General features: G+C 42.9%; 1 protein-coding gene across 1 annotated transcript; it reads left to right on the top strand.

The window, feature by feature from the left end:
* The first annotated feature begins 908 nt into the window (after positions 1-908).
* LOC124287358 lies at positions 909-20,991 on the top strand. Its single transcript, XM_046723862.1, has 6 exons — positions 909-1,207; positions 9,345-9,529; positions 10,951-11,020; positions 15,454-15,519; positions 16,219-16,352; positions 17,489-20,991. Exons 2-6 carry the CDS (start codon positions 9,418-9,420, stop codon positions 17,719-17,721), a joined length of 615 nt encoding a protein of 204 aa, XP_046579818.1. The 5' UTR covers positions 909-1,207; positions 9,345-9,417; the 3' UTR covers positions 17,722-20,991.
* The last annotated feature ends 202 nt before the right edge of the window (positions 20,992-21,193 follow it).

The raw sequence follows: 21,193 nt of genomic DNA, 5'->3' as shown, positions 1-21,193 counted from the left end.
AGTGCAAGTGACTTGCACCAGCTTGTTCCAACATGGATCCCTGCTAGTGCTGTCCGAGGGGCTTTCTAAGAGTTCTTCAGGTGTTGGGGGCACCTTGGTCACTGACTCTCAATTTCTGTTTCATTAATTTTGCTGACAATTGGTTATTTGATAAGTAAATATGCACGAAGTAAATCTGAAGCCACATATGTTTTTACTCAAGCACAAACATATTTTTTTCAAAAGCAAAATTAAAAACCACTCGTGGTCATTCCTCTCTAAATAATCTTGCGAGAACACCTTGAAACTCTCTGTAATACACAGACGGCAAACACCCTGAAGTGCACTGAGACACATTTCCCGAGATGAAATACCTAGAAAGACCTCAAGATAACATATATACCTTGAAATATCTAGAAAGACCTCGAGGTACCATAATTACCTTGAAATATCTAGAATGACCTCAAAGTACCCTGAAATACCTTGAAATATCTGGAAGGCACTCGAGGTTCCATAAATGTCTTGAAATGCCTAGAAAAAACTCGAAGTACCCCCGAGATACGTAGATGGACCTTAGGGTACCTCAGTATACCATAAGTACCTTACGATAAATATAAATACATAATTACTCATGAAGGTGCAAAGATGATACCTCGAACTGCATTATATGTCCAGGCAATTTCCTGGAATAACTGTTCAGAATACTTTGTAGTGGACAGTTCAACCGCAAAAGCGATAAACGGCACTGCACAAAAACATATACCGAACCAATATCTATACATATATTAACACATTGGCAACACGTGCTCGACTGATATTCTGCCTGGGTCACCGATCCATACTAAATAGCGACAGTGGACTTGGAATTGAGGTATTGATCTGTTTGTGAGGCATATATTCTCCCCGTACTGCACCATCTGTGAGCCACCTGTTGCTTAGCGTTGGCAACTTCGCATAGACATTTAGGAAGTTTGATCAGCAAAGTAATTAACAAACAACGGGGCTGACATAATCTATCTCAAAATCTGAAATATCCAGAGAAAGCGTACCACATTTCATCTGTTGGAAAATATTACGATAATTAATCCCGCTTAATTATCGCTGTGAGGAATGCCACATAATTGAGGACGGTTTAGCAGAGGACAGATTGTAGGCGGAGAGTGACAGTTCTCAAGCCTTCGTTGTGTGTGAGTCGATGTTTACGGACAGGATGTACCGCGCAACGCAGGTAAATTATACTGTTATGTTTTATTGTGTGTTTAACATTTTATCACAAATTCAGATCCTTTTAAACACTTTCAGGACCACCAACATTTTGTTTGGCGTGAAATAGGTCACTACTATGGAACATAAACTGACATTTGTAGTTGTGTATTGAACGCCAGTGTATTAAAGACATTCGCTAGGCCGTACCCATTACAGATGGGTCTCCAGTAGATCTCACTATACATACTGCTATGTATGCTACATCGGCTAACGGGCTGGTGTGTTGCCTAATGGTTAAACCGACGAAGCCCGGGTTAGGTTGGTACAATGAGTGAACCTCATTTCTCGTGTCCCCATGTTGCTGCAAAATGTCACCAAAAACATATTCGCTCGCTCATGCTGTGAGTACGACAACTTTAAATTGATGTGGTGCGACCATTTCCAGTTGTATCACGTTGATTTGAATGAGTCACCACGTCCGTTCTTTCACCATGTATTTGTCAAATACGTGTATGGAGGATCATCCTGATCTTATGGAGCTACTTAATTTCGAAATGCTATAGTCATACATACAAAGTCGAGTGTTAGTACCTTGACATTTGAGTAAATGTACGATTCACTGACTTCAGATTCACATACAGTGAACCGACCGCGTTCCAACAATTAACGAATTACTGTATTAACCTGAAATAACGGACCGTGCGTTTTCTGGAATGGCAGTGTCCGGACCAAGAACGTTACCCTGTATAGCCTTGTCCTTTAGTAAGCTCAGTCCTCTTTTGGAAATTTTGGGAAACCAAGAAATTTCTTTTAAGTCGTTTTACCTGCACCAAGACATGGCGTGATTGAACAATAAAAATGCCCAAAGCGAGAGGCGTTAACCCAGACTGCTAGAAATGAGCACTTCCATTCGCCCTATTTAGGTGTGCAAGGAGCTTATTTCCAGAGGTTCGAATCTCACATTTATCCTCATTACGTGTCTGGTGTCGTCAGCACTTGACTTTGTAAAGGTTTGTGTTTCACCAAAGCAAGTGTTTGAGTGTGTGTTTTGTGTACCAAGTAAGTGACCCCACCTGCATGTCATGTACAAAAAATTATTAAGCATAATCTTTTAATATTAATATGTACAAATTGATGACCCCCCTACCTCCCGAAATCAAAATGGTGACCCCCCTTAAAATCTCTTTCCTCCCTCCACCCCCAAATTTAAAATAAATAAATATATAAATAAAATAATTTTTTTTTTTAAAAACCAAACAAACAAAAACAAATAAATAAATATTATGCACGGTCCCTAATCAAAATACTATATATCTGATTTCATATAGCCCCGTATTATCAGATACCATATAATAGATCTATTATATGGTCTCTGGTTCTATACATTAGTGTAATCTACGTCATGGGATATTACATCACAGAATTCTAGTTCACATGTCTATAGAATATATTACATTTGTCTAGTTCGCAGGTCTGTAAAGTATATCACATTTATATAGTCTATATGCCCATTTGTACACATTACACTTATCGCCCGGTGTGCGGGATTTATTGCCTGTAACACTGGTGTGTAAAGTTTACTCTTACTCCTAACGTGTCGACATAAAACTGGACTGGTTCACTTCCTGGAGCCCTGATAGCTGCAGCTTATACATGTAACAACAATTACACCACAGCCGTAGTTAATTAAAATCTCCATGCGGAACGGTTTGGTGAACCGTAGACTGCGTGGATTATCGACATATGTGGGGATCAGTTGTATGACTAATAGTACTCATCACTTGTCAGTGTTTATCTGTCTGTCAATGTTTACGATATATCATTCATAGTTTACACCGGAGATTACTCGATCCTCACATTGTAAATGTCGACAAGTATTTATCTAATGATATGTCCTAAATATATATTTATGATATATAAACGGAGGCAATCATTTCTGTATCATATAACTTTATCTGTCAAATATTCGAAGGCATTTACATTTACTATAGCAATTCTTCAAAGAAGTCCTTGTTTCAGTTAACCACCCCCTCTGACAAATAGTGCCTGGGTATTTGCAGTCGTGTTTGTTGCGCTAGTTGCTCCTGAGCACAACGTGGAGGCGCCAATGAGGCGAACGTTGGTCGCGATGGAACATGCCTCTTTCACCCAGCAGTGCCGTGCCTGGGTACCAGGGTGAAATGGTTAATATTCAGGTGCCTAACGGATAACTTCGGTTGCATACCATCTAAGGAGCTCAGTATGAAAATCGAGGGCATTCTGATTCGATTACCAAACTAATAATGGCGTTAGTGCTCAAACGGACTGAGGCGCTGAACAGATATCCTTTTGTTCGTCGTTTTATTACCTGAACATTGGCACTGGGAAACTCTTGGCCACGTTGTAGTAAGCGTATAAGCGTATGAAAAGTAGTTCCTGTTTGGATACCACTTTTGCATATTTATCGGATCATACCAGCTCAGATCGGTGTATCGTATATAACGTTATCGTATATAACATTATCGTATACATGTATAACATTATACAGTAGGAATCGCTGTAAAACACTACCTCAGCATTTGTTGCACGTGGCTCTAAAGTCTATTTGAAATATCAGGAATACATGACACTGTTTTCTGGACAACATATTGAAACAGTGTCTATTATACTACCCATCAAAAGTTTAGACTCACTTGAAGCACTCACTGTATGTTATCAAAGAGAGCAGCTGAAGTTGCCTACTAGCTTATGGACATATTCCTGCTGTTTGGTGCCCGACAGATACTGCAAGTGACAACGGGTCTGAATTCACAGCTCAAGTAATCACTGAACTAAAAGAATTTTGGATAGATCTGATTATTGTGCACGGTAAACCAAGACACCCTCAAAGTCAAGGATCGGTTGAGCGAGCAAATTCTGATATCAAATTCATGATCTGTGCTTGGATGAGTGAAAATAACACCACTGATTGGACTGTTGGTATCAGCTTTATTCAGTCCAGGAAGAACTCTAGTTCTTCAACGAGTATCCAACAGTGCCCGTATTCAGCTCTCTTTGGAATGGAGGCCAAGGTTGTATTGCGATCAACATCACTGCCTGATGACATCCTGCACAAGCTGCAGACAGAGGATGACCTACTTGCACCTACCAGATCCCATCCAGACCAGTCTGAGACTCGCGAGACTGACCCTGTTGAAGAAGACGACAGTGTTGGACATGACATTGACCATCAATGTGGCCATTCCCCTTCCAGCATTGGACCATGGTCGTGTTGATGCGAGGAACATTCTGGGTGTGATGACCAATGTGAGTGACAACGGACAGTATACAATCAATCGCTGCCCTGCTGGTGTCCTCCAAGGCAAGTTCTCGAGGAACATTCTGGGTGTGATCACCAATGTGAGTGACAACAGACAGTATACAATCAATCGCTGCCCTGCTGGTGTCCTCCAAGGCAAGTTCTCGAGGAACATTCTGGGTGTGATCACTAATGTGAGTGACAACAGACAGTATACAATCAATCGCTGCCCTGCTGGTGTCCTCCAAGGCAAGTTCTCGAGGAACCAGTTCGATTTGTGCCCAGCGAAACTCTTACTTTATCAGAAGTCAAGACTGAAACTACAGTATCCCTTCGTACTGCTGTTGGAACCGAGCCTTAATCAGGAGGCCAGGGTTTCGTAAAGTGTGCTAGTAGCAAGAGATGTGGAACCAAGAAATGTAAATGCTTTAAGAACAATCTTCTGTGCGACAGCAGGTGCCATTGAAGTCCCACTTGTCAAAACAAGTAATGCAAAGCTCTATGTTGAAACTGGATAAGTAAAGTGTTCACTTCATTTTATTTTTGTGTTTCATTTTTTAACTTAAACGATTTAGTCTTTTGGCCAAATGACCGGTCGAAAATTTTAGTCATTTGGCAGATGACTGATCGTTTTAGTCATTTGACCAAATGACTGATCGTTTCAGTCATTTGAACAAGTGACTGGTTTGACAGATTGACTGTAACATATATATGTGGTTACATCGAAGATGAATTTCTCCGCTAACTTGGGGGGACCTGGTCCAAACCTTGTGAAGATGAACTGCACGAGGATCATCAACTTGCTGAAAAGCAGGTGCAAATATCGTACATGTAAACAGCTGCGTTTTGGTGTAAAGTTTTTCACTGAGTTTGATCATATATTGAACTCCTGACAATAATCATTTCAACATTACGAATTTGTTTTACAATACATCAGTTCATGTGTAAACAGCACCTTTAATCGGTATGGAATATTTTACAAAATCTAGTTTATAACAGTTGACTGACGTAAGTGGCTGCATTTACACTATTGAGTCTATACTTTTGGTAGGTAGTATAATATATGTTAGCACCATTATTTTTATACACCTCCCGCGTCAAGCTGACGTGTCTCATATTGCGGATATCCTCCCTCGTCAAGCTGACGTGTCTCATATTGCGGGTATCCTCCCTCGTCAAGCTGACGTGTCTCATATTGCGGGTATCCTCCCTCGTCAAGCTGATGTGTCTCATATTGCGGGTATCCTCCCTCGTCAAGCTGACGTGTCTCATATTGTGGGTATCCTCCCTCGTCAAGCTGACGTGTCTCATGTTGCGGGTATCCTCCCTCGTCAAGCTGACGTGTCTCATATTGCGGGTATCCTCCCGCGTCAAGCTGACGTGTCTCATATTGCGGGTATCTCCCACGTCAAGCTGACGTGTCTCATATTGCGGGTATCTCTCACGTCAAGCTGACGTGTCTCATATTGCGGGTATCCTCCCTCGTCAAGCTGACGTGTCTCATATTTTAAACCTCACGGGCAGTTTGGGTTGTGTACTCTGTAAGGGAGCAGAGAATGAAAACAACAACCGTGATAGAATGATGATGATGATGATGATGATGATGATGATACAGCATTTCAAACATGCATGGTGTAGGCGCTTTACAAGCAGACAATTATTATTATAACTAACATGAAAATCAAACTGAATTGTTCTTGAATAATGTCAGCGTTCATTGATCGAGGCGAAGCGTGAGTTTACGCCGGATATAATGACATAATTCAACAGTATGCATGCGTCGTATAATTGGTTTAATTAGGCTGACATATCCAGTGGATACCAAGTACAGTGGATTGTAGTTACTGTATGTAGGTTCCATGGAGCGAACAGCGGGCACTGTCGACTCACAATCTCTAACTAGATGAATCGTTTTGGTGGCAGGGCGCTTGGAACGCACTTGTTAGGTTAACAAAACGAATAGCATGAGTCAACTGGTGTTCCATTAGATGTTCAGATTTCATCCAGCGTGATTGGTACAAGGCTGTAACTTGGTTATATAGTCACATATTCGGTAGACATAAGGCAAACATGGCTGTGCTGTCACAACACACGTACCAGGACCTGATCTGAGCACCGAGCGCTGTTATTACTGCATTACGCCTCCATGGCACAGACTGAATAAGTCTAAGAATTCTACCCTGGGGACTTTATTTTGTCCCAAACATGTTGTATAGGGTTCAGACCCGGACATTTGTAAGGTCACTGGCAAGCGCTGACGTCTGAATTTTGAAGGAAGTCAATAGTGACACGAGCTCTGTGTGGTGTACTGTTGGCATGTTCAAACAAGTGACGTTGATGAATGTGGTCGCTGTAACGATTTGCTGTTAGGTATCCGTGTGTAGGATATGGCTCCCCACACCAACACACTATCGCCACCGATTCTGCAGACCTGTCAAACGCAGTCCGAGGCAGCACAACGTTGAAATAGTGAGTTATCATTCAGTCCATGTCTGTACAATGTTGCTTGTTGTCCGATGCAAAAGTCTCAATACAGGAACAAATTATTCTAATTCTCACCTCTCGCAGACGATTCCTATGTTTTTGTGTCTCATACCCTCCTCTAACAAGTAACATGTCCTGCAGTCTCGATGGCAGCAGCATGCCGATGACGTTTACAGGGGTGGTGACTCTTGGTTTGATCTGAGGAGGAGGATATATACTGATCTCATACACTGCTGTAGTTGAAACTAAGTGTAACCGCAGACTGATATTCTCAAGATTCTCCAGCTTCAGGACGTCCAATGGCGACGTTGCGATTTGCAGTATTCAGTCTCGGCTTTTCCCCAACTCCAATATGTCGACAAGCGTATGACAAAATGTTGACTTGACGTGCGAACTTTCCTAGTCATTGTCACTGCACATGGTCCTCAGAGCTTGCACGTGTTTTCTGCTGTGATGTTCCGTTCCATGACACTAGCGTTGCTGTATATGTCTACAGAAGTTGAAAAAGTTTGCGTTTGTGCACTACAGTTATACTATTTTAATAAAACGCATTTGCAGTGAATGTTCCATGAATATACCAAATCAACATTCACATTCCCATCGCCCGCATTTCACTCCCATTTTTGAAATATACATTAATTTCTAGCCAATTCTGTTTTAGGTGTAACGTCTCTGGCGACAATATTTAAAGAAACAACAAGAAAAACCAAGTCTTTTATGAATCGTGTGAAGCATATCCCACCATTAGCAAATGGCGATAGAGGGCTTCATAAATTACCAACCTGGATGTCCGTTCGTTTGAAAAAGTAACTATTTTTAAGAAAAATATAAACAGCAGTCCGTAAATAATCGTGTCTGGACCAGACAATCCATTAAGTCAATCATCGATCAACAATTGGGATAAGATGAGGTCTTGTGAGTGAGGTGAAAGTCAGCCTTAGCCTACTTAATGATACTGACAAGGATGCTTGACGAGCAAAAGCTTAAAAGGATAAACAGTGCAAATCTGAAATCAGTCATTCATGAAGCATATAAAATGAGTATCTAGAAGAAGTTAGGTGCCAAATTCGTTAAAAAACTAATTCCGGAGACTACCGGGAATTAAAATTAATGAGCAGAGACCTGACGTAACCTCACGTCATAGAGCAGTCGGCCGCAGCTTCAGTATAGTGTTTAGTGGCTTGCTTGCGTTTGCCACGGCATCACCAGACAATAACACCGATTAAAATGTTGAATGACCATATCAATATGAGCCCGTAGCTAGTTAAAATAGTGGCAGGTGCTTCCATGTGAATGCTTCAAACAATGCCAGTTGTAATTGTACAGTATCTGTCAGATATCACCTCACCACGCTGTCAGCCAGATGTCTGTATGTGGCAGGTGCTTCCATATGATATTGTGTAGACGGAAAACAATGCCAGTTGTAATTGTACAGTATCTGTCAGATATCACCTCACCACGCTGTCAGCCAGATGTCTATATGTGGCAGGTGCTTCCATATGATATTGTGTAGACGGAAAACAATGCCAGTTGTAATTGTACAGTATCTGTCAGATATCACCTCACCACGCTGTCAGCCAGATGTCTATATGTGGCAGGTGCTTCCATATGATATTGTGTAGACGGAAAACAATGCCAGGTGTAATTGTACAGTATCTGTCAGATATCACCTCACCACGCTGTCAGCCAGATGTCTATATGTGGCAGGTGCTTCCATATGATATTGTGTAGACGGAAAACAATGCCAGGTGTAATTGTACAGTATCTGTCAGATATCACCTCACCACGCTGTCAGCCAGATGTCTATATGTGGCAGGTGCTTCCATATGATATTGTGTAGACGGAAAACAATGCCAGTTGTAATTGTACAGTATCTGTCAGATATCACCTCACCACGCTGTCAGCCAGATGTCTATATGTGGCAGGTGGCAGGTGCTTCCCATATATGATATTGATGTGTAGACGGAAAACAATGCTAGGTGTAATTGTACAGTATCTGTCAGATATCACCTCACCACGCTGTCAGCCAGATGTCTATATGTGGCAGGTGCTTCCATATGATATTGTGTAGACGGAAAACAATGCCAGTTGTAATTGTACAGTATCTGTCAGATATCACCTCACCATGCTGTCAGCCAGATATCTATATGTGGCAGGTGCTTCCATATGATATTGTATAGACGGAAAACAATGCCAGGTGTGATTGTCAAGTATCTGTCAGATATCACCTCACCACGCTGTTAGCCAAAAGTCAGAGTGCTGTGAGCTTAGTCTTGATAATGGGTCAGTTTATTGAATAGGAAACTCGACACATGTCCTTTCAGTGATATAGTTGAAATGATGTTTACCGCTTGATTCCATTATTTACACATATTCCAGGCATTATATGTTGTTTCAGAAATGTAAAGCCTAATGGATATACCCCTGGTGAAGATAGGAAGGCCAAGAGTACGTGAGACAACAGCAACAGCATGGAGAAACAGCCTCTCCATAGCAGCACCTCAGGGGGCTATGCCCGAGAACCATTCTTCCTGGCGAATATCACCATCATCTGTAGATTGTGGGGTCTCGCTACCATTGCAGGTATAGTAGACTGTGGGTCTCGCTACCATTGCAGGTATAGTAGACTGTCGACCTCAATAACATTGCAGGTATAGTAGACTGTGGGCCTCGCTAACATTGCAGGTATAGTAGACTGTGGGCCTCGCTAACATTGCAGGTATAGTAGATTGTTGGCCTCGCTAATATTGCAGGCACAGTAGACTGTGGACCTCGCTAACATTGCAGGTATAGTAGACTGTAGGCCTCACTAAGATTGCAGGATAGTAGACTGTGGACCTCACTAAGATTGCAGGTATAGTAGATTGTAGGCCTCACTAACATTGCAGGTATAGTAGACTGTGGGCCTCGCTAACATTGCAGACCTAACATAAGTAGATTGCAGGTATAGTAGACTGTGGACCTCGCTAACATTGCAGGTATAGTAGACTGTGGAGCCTCACTAACATTGCAGGTATAGTAGACTGTGGACCTCAACATTCAACATTGCAGGTATGGAGTATAGTAGACTGTGGACTGTGGGCCTCGCTAACATTGCAGGTATAGTAGACTGTGGGCCTCGCTAACATTGCAGGTATAGTAGACTGTGGGCCTCGCTAACATTGCAGGTATAGTAGACTGTGGGCCTCGCTAACATTGCAGGTATAGTAGACTGTGGGCCTCACTAACATTGCAGGTATAGTAGACTGTGGGCCTCGCTAACATTGCAGGTATAGTAGACTGTGGGCCTCACTAACATTGCAGGTATAGTAGACTGTGGACTAACATTGCAGGGTATATAGTAGACTGTGGACCTCACTAACATTGCAGGTATAGTAGACTGTGGACCTCGCTAACATTGCAGGTATAGTAGACTGCGGACCTCGCTAACATTGCAGGTATAGTAGACTGTAGGCCTCACTAAGATTGCAGGTATAGTAGATTGTGGACCTCACTAAGATTGCAGGTATAGTAGACTGTGGACCTCACTAACATTGCAGGTATAGTAGACTGTGGACCTCACTAACATTGCAGGTATAGTAGACTGTGGACCTCGCTAACATTGCAGGTATAGTAGATTGTGGACCTCGCTAACATTGCAGGTATAGTAGCCTATGGGCCTCGCTAACATTGCAGGTATAGTAGACTGTGAGCCTCGCTAACATTGCAGGTATAGTAGACTGTGGACCTCGCTAACATTGCAGGTATAGTAGACTGTGGGCCTCGCTAACATTGCAGGTATAGTAGACTGTGAGCCTCGCTAACATTGCAGGTATAGTAGACTGTGAACCTCGCTAACATTGCAGGTATAGTAGACTGTGGACCTCACCATTGCAGGTATAGTAGACTGTGGACCTCACCATTGCAGGTATAGTAGACAGTGTATACTAGAATCCCGATTTCGACAAAAAGCAATGTAATTGTGGCTGTCAAGGACAGGGGTAAAGAGACTGTTTGTGTTTCAGTGATATGGGCTGGAGCCGTGACGACGATACAATCCGGACATGACCAGTACTACGTCGGCTGGTACCTAGTGTAAGTAGAGTCGCACATTCTCCACAGCCTCATACACCAAAGTCGTAGCTGGCATGGTTACAACAACTACCGTTGCTTTAGCTTAATCCCCATTAACTCGACTTCGCTAGATGTAAGATGACAGTGCTACGAACATAAACAATGGAACCATTACAGCTGGGCACTCTGGTACATATGTTTATGTGATTATGAGGTCATCTCTTTACTACTACTACTACTACTACTACTACTACTACTACTACTACTACTACTACTACTACTACTACTGCTGCTGCTGCTGCTACTACTGCTACTACTACTACCACCACCACCACAGCCACTACTACTACTACGGCCAGGCTCCTGGCAGTCTGTTATTGAGGCGACTTAATGATGGGTGATCTATACTCAGCCAAATTAAAAACTTCACACCTGTTTGACGTTCGCCAGTTAGAAGATATGAGCAAAGGATGCGTTGACTAAGGTATTATTTCATTCTGAGCACCACGATGACGAAGTCCCTTAGATATCAGGGCCTCGTTTCACAAAGCTCTCGTAAGCCTAAGATCTGGTAACTTTTCTCGTAGCATTCGTACCTCCTTTGTTACAGTATAAGAGGTACGAATGCTACGAGAAAAGTTACCAGATCGTAGGCTTACGAAAGCTTCGTGAAACCGGGCCTAGGCCTATAGTGTGACAATTCCGACCAGAACAGTCATTCAAACGTCTAAGAGTGAAAATGGTAATTCACAATTTGGATACTGTTCCCAAAGCAGGGTGTCAATAACGCGTATGCCCCCCCCCCCCCATCGCGCGTTCACAACTGCGATGCATCGTCTACTCATGGAATTACCGATGCGCCGAAACACACCATCAGGGATACGACACCATAACTACACCAACATGGCACCGAGTTCCTGTAAAGTCGGGTGGGGCTTGGGGTGGGGTGGGGGTGGATGGATGGGGTTTTGGTACTTGGCGGAGACGTCTTCCCAGCACATCCCAGATCTGTTCGATGGGATTTAGGTTGGGAGACCTTGAGGGCCACTCCATGACATCGATGCCCGCGTTCCGGAGGAAATTCCTTGTCAAGTTGGCAGTATGAGGTCTGGCGTTATCGTGTTGAAAGACCAGGCCTAAGCCATGAGCTGCCATGAAGGGTAGAAGCTCCGGAGTTAGCACTTGATCACGATATCCTGCAGCATTAAGGTTTCCCTGGATAACAAGCAGTCGGGAACGGACATGTCCACTAAAGGCACCCCAAACCATAACACTCCCGCCTCCGAATCGGTCAACTTCCTGTACACAACACTGGGCATGACGTTCACCACGTTTCCTCCATACTCTGATCCTACCATCAGCGAATCGTAGAGATAATCTGGATTCATCAGTAAACACAACCCTATTCCACTGCCTCTGAGTCCATCTCAAGTGCCGTTGTGCCCACAGCTGCCGTTGACGTCGGTGTAAGGGTGTCAAAATAGGTCCATGATATGGTCGCCGTGCATGAAGGTAAGCGGCTCGCAGGCGATTACGTATGGTTTGCGCAGACACACGACCTTGGAACATTTCATTTCTGGTGGATGTTGCAGTGACAAATCGATTGCGAAGGTGACGTAACACAATAAAGCGGTCTTCTGCTTGTGACGTCACACGTGGTCTACCCGTTAATTGCAGCCGTGTCCGTATGAATTGTCCAGCGACTGCATCCCATCACCCTCGCAACGTCAGCTACGGACGTACCCGCGTGTAGCATGCCAACGGCACGTTCACGCTGAACAGTTGACAGTCGTGGCATTGAAATTCACAGTATCAATTCTTGTTTGAACTCGTTTTCCTGGTTTGTCACTCTACCGTGCGTAAGTGAGCACAAAAGCACGTGTCTCATGTGGTCACGTGACGAGTGGCACGTGAAAACACACTTTTTGGTCCAAAAGTCGTTTGCATGTGCTACAGATCGGTGACACGTGGGCATTGATGTGCGGCATGTCGTCTTTGACAATGTCTACCGTCAATATTCATGACGTCAGTATTAATGCCTCACCCAGCAATATTCCAGCTAATATTGTCAGCTAACAAATTTCAGTTCATTCTTTACTAATTTATGGGTGTGAATTTCTTAATTTGACTGAGTATACTAACGGGTGCATCCTGTATGTTTGCATATTGCAGCCTTGGAAACTACTGCTACTTCTACTGCTATATTTACTACTATACTTCTACTACTCCGACAACTACTTCCACTACGTCTACTACACATATCTCTGTAACCCCGTCACTGTACCTACCTATCGAGATGCACATGCTGTTAAACCAACAGCTTGTATTATCTCTCTTTGCTGACGTTTCGCATGACATAAATCTTGGTGTTGTAACGAACAGAAACCAATTCGCGTGACTGTTATACTGTTTGCTTGTAGGTTTTTAATGCCTCATCCAGCAATATTCCAGCTATAAAACGGCGATCTGTAAATAATCTAGTCTGGACCAGACAAACCAGTGATCAAACATGGGTTCCTTAAGACCAATTCTAACCTGGATGTTCACAGGTACTGTTGTATTCAGTACCACAGGAACAACACAAAGCGATGAAAGCAACAGCACAGTCGCATCACTGTGTTAACTACACACCCCTTCACGTAATCCCAGCAGGAAAACTACAAGTTATTGTCATGCATTAGCGTAGAACTATCAGATAATACATTGTCCATATGATACTTCCTGTCATTCATTATTTTATTGAAACTAGAACCACATGTTTACGATTGTAATAATAACCTGTAATTTTATCTTGATACAGAACTCTTATTGTGACCACAATAGACACTACGCGCGGGTGATAGTGTGCGACATTATGTGAGAATCGCTTGAAGTTGCTGACGCTGCATTAAGCAAATATTCACCTAGCTTATTCATTCGCCGCGTGTTACACAGGTCACGTGACGCTATTTAAGAGCAGAAATCAGATATTTATCCATTAAGAAACGGATTGGACGCCATAGATCAGGTGCTCGAATCAGCCAGTCCCGTCAAATGCCACAGTTCGATTCTCAACGAAGCGTTACCAAAGAACAATTAGTGTATGTACGGATACAAGTGTGTGTGTAACACGAGACACTCCCACTGTGGGGGCTGGTGATGGTGGTTGGTAGCAGGCCAGCTGCAGCTGTCTCAAGATCTATTTGTCATCTAAACCTTTCAGTATATCGGCTCCTGCAAAGGTCGTTTGTATGTCGTTAAGGGTTGTCGATGGACGAGCAGCTGTTGGTTCATCTGAAGAATGAATTGACTCAGCTACTGGAACAATTAAACACTGCAAGAATGGCTTGTATATGCAATAGCTCAATGGTAACGAGAGAAAAAAACTCGTAATTTAATTTTTTTGAATAAAATTACGAAAATGTATTCCAAAGTGGCACCCTGAGGCTATCGCATAGATATTATTAACGAGTGTCGGTGTGTTAGTTTGTTTGACAATATACCAGCTATATGACGGCGGTCCGTGAGTAATCGAGTCTGGACCAGACAATCCAATGACTGATGTTATGAACACCGTAGGGGTATGATAACACAGTCTTCAATACGTCACCGAGCCTGAGCACCCGATTTATTAAGTTCAACTGTTCCCAGCTGCACAGGATATACTCCAAAACGTTGTGTTCCTCATAATAAAGAAGTTGACATCCATACAAACTGTCTCCCTTATGTGTACTTCTAAATGCTATTCACAGACCTAATATAGAACATATCTTGTGGTACGGGGAGGCACGGACACTGTATTTTGGAATGAACTTTGGGAAAGAAAGTATACACTAAACAAATACAAACGCTTCAAAGCAATACTGGACTGGGAACTGTTGCCGATAGACTGCAATTTACTGACCAAAATACAATAATGATACCCTCATCAAATACATCATTTAAAAATCGAATAATTCTTTGTTGCATTTTAACCACCGACATTGTATTTAGCTGCTATCGTGACTGTGTATGTGCCATCCATGCCATCTGTTCGTTTGACCAAAAACTCATTCATCATACAAGAAGAGATCAATACAAATATACAATATATTCAGACATGCAACTTTCACCGCTATTTAGTGCCCGGAATAGTGATAACGGACAACACCCAAACAGCCTGGAATACTATGGCTCGCCGGATACCTTTACACTGACCAGCTGACTCGGACAAGCGAGCTCTGACATTTCCATCCTTGTAGATCGTATCTAGTAGAAGGAGAAAGTAATTGTTTCAATGTATTCTGTTGACTGGAATACAAGTGTTGTTACCTTCAGTTGGTTTATTTATTGGTATATGTTTGTTTGGGTATTGGGTATTCCGTTATGGAAACGTAATCACAGTGGCAGCAATGCCTGCATTATCTTAGGGCGTTGGGACATTGTGAATCACTTGCCAATGTTCCATCAGCAATCATGTCATTTGACATTTTCAGAGGAGCTGGGGTCGTGGTGACATGGTTTGAAATAACCTGGTTCTTTGACAAGTCAGCTTGTTGTCTGTAAGTATACGACACGTTTCTTATGAAGGATTTAGGTGTTTTGGATTTCGTTTATTTGTTTGTTGTTTAACGCCGCACTCAGCAATATTACAGCTATATGGCAGCGGTCTATAAATAGTCGAGTCTGGACCAGATAATTCAGTGATTGGCATCATCGTTCCACGCTGTTGGGATACGATGACATGTGACAACCATCTCAGTGAGCCTGACCAGTCGAATCTTACAACAAGCATGTGTTGCTGTATACCAATTCTCACCGGGATTGTTGTGTTTCCCGGTAGATTGCCAATGTGTACAAGACGTATGGTACTGACTATACATGATGGCCGCCGTTTGTCAGCAGTACCGGCACTAAGCTGGAACACTAACTGCATGGCTTTAGGGCCTCTTTGAGTCTGTTCTGATACTAACTACACTCGATCTCTACAAGAACGCATCTTACTGATGCAAATTGTAAGAATGTTCAGCCAAAGATCCGGGTTCGATTCCCATTTAGGTAAACGTGATAACCACAGAGAGGGTGTTTCTGACTTTATTGCTTGAATGGTTATTAAAGCGATTTTAAACCACACTCGCTCAGTTACTTACTCTAACAAAGGTAAGTTATTGTCTTACAAAAACAAATGTACATACAGCTGATGGCTGTCGTTTGTTACTATACTCGTGCTGAGTTAACGAGTGATTTCATTGTCGATGTAGACGTGAAGGATGCTGCTGCAAGTGCTGGTCGATCATGATGTGGGTGGACAACTGGAAGAAGGGCATCTTTTACCTTGCCCTGTCCATCCCGACCTTCATCAGCGGTATGAGAATCATACTTGGTATGGTCAGTGGTAAGTACAGATCCATCCCCCCACCATCCTTTCCTTCAATCCATCCGCCCACTATCCTGTCCTTCAATCCATCCGCCCACCATCCTGTCCTTCAATCCATCCGCCCACCATCCTGTCCTTCAATCCATCCGCCCACCATCCTGTCCTTCAATCCATCCGCCACCATCCTGTCCTTCAATCCATCCGTCCAATCCACCGCCCACCATCCACCATCCTGTCCTTCAATCCATCCGCCCACCATCCTGTCCTTCAATTCAAATCCATCCGCCCACCATCCTGTCCATCAATCCATCCGCCCACCATCCTGTCCTTCCAATCCATCCGCCCACCATCCTGTCCTTCAATCCATCCGCCCACCATCCTGTCCTTCAATCCATCCGTCCTTCCATCCTCCAATCCATCCGCCCACCATCCTGTCCTTCAATCCATCCGCCCACCATCCTGTCCTTCAATCCATCCGCCCACCATCCTGTCCTTCAATCCATCCGCCCACCATCCTGTCCTTCAATCCATCCGCCCACCATCCTGTCCTCCAATCCATCCGCCCACCATCCTGTCCTTCAATCCATCCGCCCACCATCCTGTCCTCCAATCCATCCGCCCACCATCCTGTCCTTCAATCCATCCGCCCACCATCCTGTCCTTCAATCCCATCCTGTGTCCTACCGTGACTAGTAATATGATAGGTTCTCCCTTCTTCCTTCCACCTTGCCAAATGGAGATGCTAGGGATTGAAGGGTGACAGGATCACCAAACATTGTACCAGGCTTCCAGCAGTTTTATGTCTTAATTTATTTCTTTTGTAGAGGAAGACATCTATTGTGTTTTAGGCCTCCGGCTCACATACATAGTTACACAATCAGATGTTACATGCACTATTTCATCAATTTGGATATACACTTCTTTTCAATACATTATTTCCTCAACTTTTTGCATGCTTTTAATATAATGACAGATGTAAAATATCGGCATCATCTCTAGAGGTTATAAAATATGAAAATGCAATTTCTGGCGGTTTACAAAAGTGCTTTTTGGTACATGTTTCTTTTGTAAACCTGCGGTATTTCTTTGCCTCTGGTAATCCACACCTTTGTGAAGTTGCAGCATGTGAGGGATATATGAGTGTTTTGTTTCAGGTCTCCTGCTCATCGTCCTCGGCTGTCTGTACATCGTCAAGACCTTCAAGTACGGCATCGTCTACACCAAGCATGAGACGCGCTACGTGAGCACGTCCACGCCCAAGGTGAGCATGGTGACTCACGAGATCTCAACTCAAACCGACGACGACATGTACTACAGTCTCCTGGCGGAGTATCAGCGTCGGCAGCAGGAGCAAGAGAACCTTCAACAGCTACGGCAGATGCCGTGACCCATGTCGTGAATCTAGCAGTTGTATGGGGTTAGGGGAGTAGAGGGAGAAGAGGAAGGGAAGTAGAGTATACATTAGTACGTTGATCTCAGAGAAGGTGGGTGCCAATCATCAAGTTCAACGAAATACACTGGCATCGTAATGGGGAGGGGTGTTGAGGCAAGGGCGGGGTGGGATGGGGTGACTCAAACCAAGCTCAACTAGATGTATGGGGCGGGGAACAGGGCTAGGGAGGATCTCAAGGCAAGTCATAAGCTATATGCAGTTTGGACGACATTTAAATACGTCACAACTACAAAATCTGATTGGTCTCAATCGGACACCGTGCAGTAACACGAACGTTAACATTTGTGTGTAGATGGACTTCAGTGGATACCTCGAGGACAACGGTGTGACTATTGTGTGATAATAGTGTGATGATGGTGTGCAGATCAGCTGTGTTGACTCGGACACAAGGTCTGTGTTTCCTACATGGGTACCTGTAGTGGTCGGGTTTCAGGGATACCCTCACAACTGCAGATCACCATCTCGGCATGGCATTAACATGAATGTACAACAACAGAAACTGTATGTCAGACGTCGATTAAGTGTTAGGATTCTGGTGCGTACGTTCAGTCTAAAGATGACGATTCGCTGAATACAAAGTGATGAACAAGCAAAAAGTGCGTACAGCCGATCATCATGGTAAGAAACTTTTGAACAAAATGGAACTGAAACCAGTGGGATATAACAGAGTGGTATCTTTTAGAAATTAGACATTTGATCGTGGAAGAGTTGTCATGAATAAACAGTCCCTGGATTCATCAAACACAGCAAGATGGCCACCGTAGTACAAGGCCACTGCCAGTTTGCGGCGTGTTTAGTTGTGGACACAGGTACGACTCGCGTACTTCCGTCAACTCGGAATATCACACTGAACGGCCTGGAGTAGGGGTACACACCCTACATAACTTGTCAGAAACACTCGTGACGTGTATTTATTGTGCTCTTGGTAGACCGACATGTAATATTATGTGATAATGTTCGAAGAGGTACTGACCTTCACCCAAGGTGATGTTGTGGTTGGTTATATAACCACTCATGGAAGAAAGGCGAATCCATACACGTCTAGACTTCACAGAACCACATTTCATGCCGCTCTTATTTTGTTTTTGTTTTTCACCCTGTACGACCTGCCTCCAGCATGACCTCATATGCATAGCTGGAATATTGCTGAGTTCGGCGTTAAACTAAACTCACTAACTCATTGCCCTCGGTATGACAGTCACATACAGACAGATGCAAGAAACGTCATGGCCAGTCTGGGGCACCTGGGCCTTCTTTGACAAAGCACTAAGGCCACTAAGGTAACCTTAGTGCAGTATTAAAGAATGGGAGTTCAGGTTAACCTTAGTAAAGGTTGCTTCGTGAAAGGAGCCCCTTGTATCATATTAGCCTGGTAGGGTTCATCATGTCCACGCGTGCTCAAGACTAACACAAGTATACTTCGAACTTTAAACCAAATGGTTCTTTTTGACGAACTCTGATCTCAAACATTTATCATATGTACTTCATGTTTTGTTAAACAACCTTAAGATTGTAAAGAATGTAACTGTTTCGTTTATGTACAACGAACACATAGATCCAGCCGGTGACGGATGCCAGATGTTTAACCACAATGTACATACTGTCACTACACTGGGTTTCATTTCCCTCGTCTTGCCGTGGAAACATCACTATAGGAAAGATAGACCATTAATGTAAATTGGCTTCCATTTCCCTTGTTGCCATGGAAACCTCCTTATTCAAAAGATAGACCATTGTTGTACATTAGGTTCCATTTCCCTTGTGTTACCATGGAAACCTCCTTATTCAAAAGATAGACCATTGTTGTACATTAGGTTCCATTTCCCTTGTGTTGCCATGGAAACCTCCTTATTCAAAAGATAGACCATTGTTGTACATTAGGTTCCATTTCCCTTGTGTTGCCATGGAAACCTCATTCAAAAGATAGACCATTGTTGTACATTAGGTTCCATTTCCCTTGTGTTGACCACTTGACTAAGATCATTGCCCTAAGTAATTCAATGATGTTAATATTAACCCCCTCGACCAACTTGCAAAAAAACCACTTTAGTTCTAGACAGTTGCAACCCTGTGTCACGTTGTACAGATGGGTTCTGATGATGTGGTGGGACCTGTCTTGAAGGAGAATCCGCTCTTATTGCTTGTCTGGTACCTCACCGCTGAGTAACACACATACATCTGTGCTTGTGTATTAACCTGTGATATTCTTCAAATGCAGATATAAGCATCTTTTGTCTGTCTTGTGTACCATGAAACTTGTTTCCTGGGTGTAGAAAGCTTTGAGCCATGTCTACATTGTCATTAAAATACGAGTCTTTCAAAAATTGATATGCGCGTAATTGTCTCTCTGCTTTAACGGGATCAAGTTCTCAATATTAAAACAGGAGTCCTAAGGTAAGAACACATTAGTGTCCCCTACGTATGTACCATAGAAGGATCCTTGCTCTTTGAATGCTCTAACTGGACGTTGGTGTATAAAGTACCTCTAATTTAAACCCTTGTTCATAAAGGAAACCCCATATATGTGTGTAAATTGCACTAAAGGACACTTTAATATAATAATCATAATATATTTCATTATATCGTATTATTATTTTGTAATTACATCACTTTAGTTATAATTCTACCCAAACCGGGATGGTTAGCCCCAATCCAAATTGATTATTATACTCCAGTACCATATTTCTAGTAGGAAGTGCTCAAGCAGATAAGAAAATTGGCCACAAGAAAATTAAGTGAGTTGCCACAGATAGAGCGATAGTGAACAAGTTTCGTTCAAACAGCAACCACACTAAAAATGTATATAACAGTTGGTAGGCATATCCTCCTTCCCACTGCTGTAAATAATCTGTGATATACCCATGAAAATAGGGACTGTCATGTTTTTCGGTCCTGGCAAAGGGGATTTCCTAGAGATTACATATCTCACAGGGTGCTATTTCAGCAGTGTGTTTCATACAGGGTGCTGTAACAGTGGCCTCCAACCCCTGGGAACTAACATGAGTGTGTAACTGGTAATCCCTGACTGTTTGATGGTGATTTGGGCCAGTGCCGGATCCGCGATAAATGCTCATGTGATAGTCTTTCCCAAGTTAAGAAGAGCCTTGCTTGTTTTCTTTCAAACACTTTCTTTTAAAGACACAAATGTGTTGATGAAAACTGTACTATAATCTCTTTGAACTGTAAATAAAGTTCTTTCTTTCAGGGTATGCTCTTGCTATTTGCTTTCACACCTGGATTTCATACGACTTATTGATAAGGAGAGATTTTGACACATGAACATGTATTCCTTCTTAAAACAGTGACAATCGATGTTAGAAACCAGGAATCCTGTTTAAGATTTTATGGTGCTAATATATCTTAACAGGGTTGTACCATTTTCATTAACCTTAGTTTCAGAGAAAGA

This window comes from Haliotis rubra, unplaced genomic scaffold (assembly GCF_003918875.1).
Source record: "Haliotis rubra isolate DU_JTF1 unplaced genomic scaffold, ASM391887v1 Scf40, whole genome shotgun sequence".
Taxonomy (NCBI): domain Eukaryota; kingdom Metazoa; phylum Mollusca; class Gastropoda; order Lepetellida; family Haliotidae; genus Haliotis; species Haliotis rubra.
The sequence above is the reverse complement of the archived record's forward strand: the minus strand, read 5'-3'. Positions and strand labels throughout refer to the sequence as shown.